Source organism: Tupaia chinensis, unplaced genomic scaffold (assembly GCF_000334495.1).
Source record: "Tupaia chinensis unplaced genomic scaffold, TupChi_1.0 Scaffold141530_1, whole genome shotgun sequence".
Lineage (NCBI taxonomy): Eukaryota > Metazoa > Chordata > Mammalia > Scandentia > Tupaiidae > Tupaia > Tupaia belangeri.
In genome coordinates, this window is record NW_006201391.1 from 2172117 (window position 1) to 2175530 (window position 3414).

The following is a 3414-nucleotide window of genomic DNA, read 5'->3' on the forward strand; positions in this document are numbered from 1 at the left end:
GGGTGGGGGGTGGGGGGCAGGGGCTGAGCAGGGAGGGTCTTTGGGCTAGGGAAGATGGAGAAGGGTGGGTAGGAGGGAGATGGAAGGTGCAGGAGAGAGAGGGGTGGGACTGAGGGCCCCAGTGGGGGTCTCTATCCCGGGATGGGCTGTGCCCGTGGGCAGGTGTCCCAGCTCTCTGGGGACCTCGGCGCTGATGGTCCATTCCTGGGTTCTCCGCCAGGAGGGGCTGGATCCTGGCCCTCCTTACCTGGCCCTCAGCCCGTCCCGGAACTCGCCTCTACTGTGTGTTCTGCGGAGGGAAACGGCTCTGCCCATCTCCCTGTGCAAGGCTGGCCGAGGCTGGGGCTCGGGCTCCGGCACGTTGGTTTACTGGTCATTTGGCCTTGGGGAGGTCACCTCCCCTCCTGGGGCCTCTGTTTCCTCAACTGCAACATGGGACGTATTACCCCTCCTGAGCCCAGCGTGGGCTACTGACACGGTGTGTGAAAGACAGCTGGGGCCAGGCACAGGACAAGTGGAGGGCCCACTGCCGTCGGCTGGGGGGGAGACGCCGCCGCTGACCACCGTGCGAGGGGCTCCCCTGCCCCCGCCTCTGCTAGGACACATGACTGACTGTTGGCTTGGCGAAGAGCCCTGCCATTGTGCTGAGCCGAGCAGCTGGCCTGAGCCTGGCCTGGGAGGCAGCACCCTTCAGTCCGGGGTGCTCTCTGCTCCCCCCTGCAGTAGGGACCGCATAAGCAGGACCTCAGAGCTGAGACTAGAGTCGGACCCCAGGAGGCTGCAGGGCAACTGAAACGTAGCAGGTTCTGGGAGCTCATCTTAAACCTGGGAGGAGGTGGGGAGGGACAGCGGAGGACGGGAGCCACCGTGTCCAGGCTCACCTGGTGCCAGGGCAAGCTCCGCCAGTCTCATGAGCCATTCTGTCAGCGCTCAGCCCTCTACCCTCCCGGAATGTCAAAGTGGTCCCTGGGGAGCTGCGACACTCACTCCCAGAGCCACCAGTTCCTGCCCCGTCCTGGGAGGACAGAGACCCAGCCCAGCTGGACGGTGCTCCTGGCACACATCGGATACCTGGAGGGCGGGCAGGGCTCCGCCGTGGGGAGGAGAGGGGCCGGCGGAGAAAAGGCCTTCAGAGCAAGGGAGGCCATGTGCACCCCTCGGGGAGAGCTCAGGGGAGGCCATGTGCACCCCTCGGGGAGAGCCCACGGGAGGCCATGTGCACCCCTCGGGGAGAGCCCAGGGGAGGCCATGTGCACCCCTCGGGGAGAGCCCAGGGGAAGCCAGAGGTGGGAGGAGGGATGGGATCGAGACCTGCAGAGGGAAGGGAGGGGAGGGCAAGAGGGCTGAAGGGTGGCGTGGTACTTGATGCTCACGTGTCCAGAGGAATCCTGGTCTGCGCCCATGCAGGGCTCAGGGAGGTGCTGGCCAGCAGCAGCCACAGGGTGATGGCGGTGTCCTGCATGACGACCCAGGCACCTGGCTTTCCACGGCGGTCAGCCCCACTGCCTGGGAAGTTGGGGCCCAAGAGTCCAGGCATGGTGCCCTGCTGGCCTCTGGGTGTGGGGCCGAAGGGCAGCCCCGGGCCCCCAGCTCCAGCTGCCTGTCACCGGACCCCAGGAGTGTCCCCACACCTGGGACTGCCTGGCCTTCTGATGAGGCCTGGGGCTTCTCCCCACACCAAAGCTGTAGCTCACAGAGGGACCTCCCGCCTGACCAGCAGGCCTTGGGAGAGGGGCGGGGGTGGGGCAAAAAGAAGTCCTTTAATCCACTGGCCTCTCTAATCCCTGCAGAGGAAGGGCTGGCAGGAGGCGTGGGGGTGACTCGCGGATTACCCTGGTTTCAGCTCCTTCTGGTTGGGGTCAGCATACCCTCTGCTTTAAAGGGGCAGACCTGAGCCTGCGCACAGCCTCCTGGACCTGGGAGGGGCGCTGCCACCCTGGTGGGGAGACTGGAGCCCAGCGCACAGAGCTCGGCAACCCCCGTGGCCTTGGGGACAATCCCGGAGGTTGCCGTCAGGCACGGGGAGGCCAGGGCAGAGCCGGGCGCCTCCTGGCCAGGCCATAGGTAATGCCATCTGCTGCCCAGTTCCCACTCGCACTGCCCAGCTCTGGGCCACGGACATGCCTGCTGCAAGGCCACGCCGCGGAGGGCCTGTCCTGCCTTCCCTGCAGGGCCAGGCGACACGGTCCCATGGCAACCGTGTGTGTAAAATAGGCAAAAGTGAGGGCTGGCAGGTGCAGGCGGTTGGGCCTGGACTCCCACACGGCCGACCATGTGGGCCTGGCTGCTTGCCTTCTCATTTCCCCCTCTCTCTCTGTCTGTCTCTTGCTGGTTAAATTTGAAAATAATGATAATAAATAAAATAGAATAAATAATTCGTTTTCTTTTTGTAAGTGAGAGTTTCACCGCGGTTGGCCAAGAACTGTCCCTTTCTGTCCCGCTCCCGTCTGACTCCCTGCAGATGGGCAGCACGGGTGGCCGCGGACACTCGGGAGACCAGCCAAGGGCACGTGGAGGAGGGCGTGCGCGGGGCGGGCCTAGCGGGGTGTATTTACGTGGTGGGGCGGGCCTAGCGGGGTGTATTTACGTGGTCTGCGGTCTGGTCCTCACACCGAGGGCTGCCTCCGGCCATCGGACAGGAAGAGCTTTGAGGTGTTCTGTGACCTGGAGTGGTATGGGAGGTGGAGTCACCTTGACAATGTGCCCTGCTGAGCCATCACTGACTGCGTGGGAGGGGAGGCCAAGGAGGCCAGGCCAGGGGCCAGCCTGCAGAAACCGCGTCCAAGCAGCAGGTACAGCTGTCAGCAGAGGGTGTCGTCCTCGTCGGCCGAGACAGAGGCCGTTTCGTAGCAAGGAAAGCTACACGTGTTTCCTTCCGGATGGGAACCACGGCCAACAGAACTGGGGGTGACCCTGTGTTTGTCGACCGGCTGTAAGAGCGCCCCACGAGCTCTCTGTGTGAAGCCAGGGCTTTAGGGACCGGCCCATCGGCTGCTTTCGAGTATGGGATGCATCCGGAAATGTGGTGGCTCCGGCAGAATGGCACACACGGAACTGCACCGCCGAGATGCTCGGGTGCCGGCGTTCTAGCACAGAGCTGCCCACGCTCGCCAGCCGGGTGGCACCGTGGCCTCGCGCGGCCTGGTCACGCCGTCATGCCCTGTTCAAGCTCGCAGCAGTTTTGACGTGCGTTCGAATCGATCCTACGAACACCCTCCTTTCAGATGGCTTCGTGTACGTTTTCAGAATCTCAGATCAGACCCATTTAGGAAATACTCTACAGAGGCGTGCTGGGCAGGTGATAAATGAAGACGTAATTTTCTAGGCGTTGTGATCTTTTGTGATCTTCACGGGCTTCTTAAAATTTGTAACCTGGGATAATTTGTAAAATTCGAGATAAATATTCAAATCTTT

At 62.9% G+C, this 3414-nt stretch overlaps 1 protein-coding gene across 1 annotated transcript in view; it reads right to left on the reverse strand.

The window, feature by feature from the left end:
• Positions 1–1462, reverse strand: part of CACNA2D4 (calcium voltage-gated channel auxiliary subunit alpha2delta 4) — a 160946-nt gene extending 159484 nt beyond the window's left edge. Inside the window, exon 1 of the mRNA XM_006163246.3 lies at positions 1374–1462. Coding sequence (XP_006163308.1) covers positions 1374–1462 — 89 coding nt within the window. The remainder of the gene's footprint in view (positions 1–1373) is intronic.
• Between the last annotated feature and the right edge of the window lie 1952 nt (positions 1463–3414).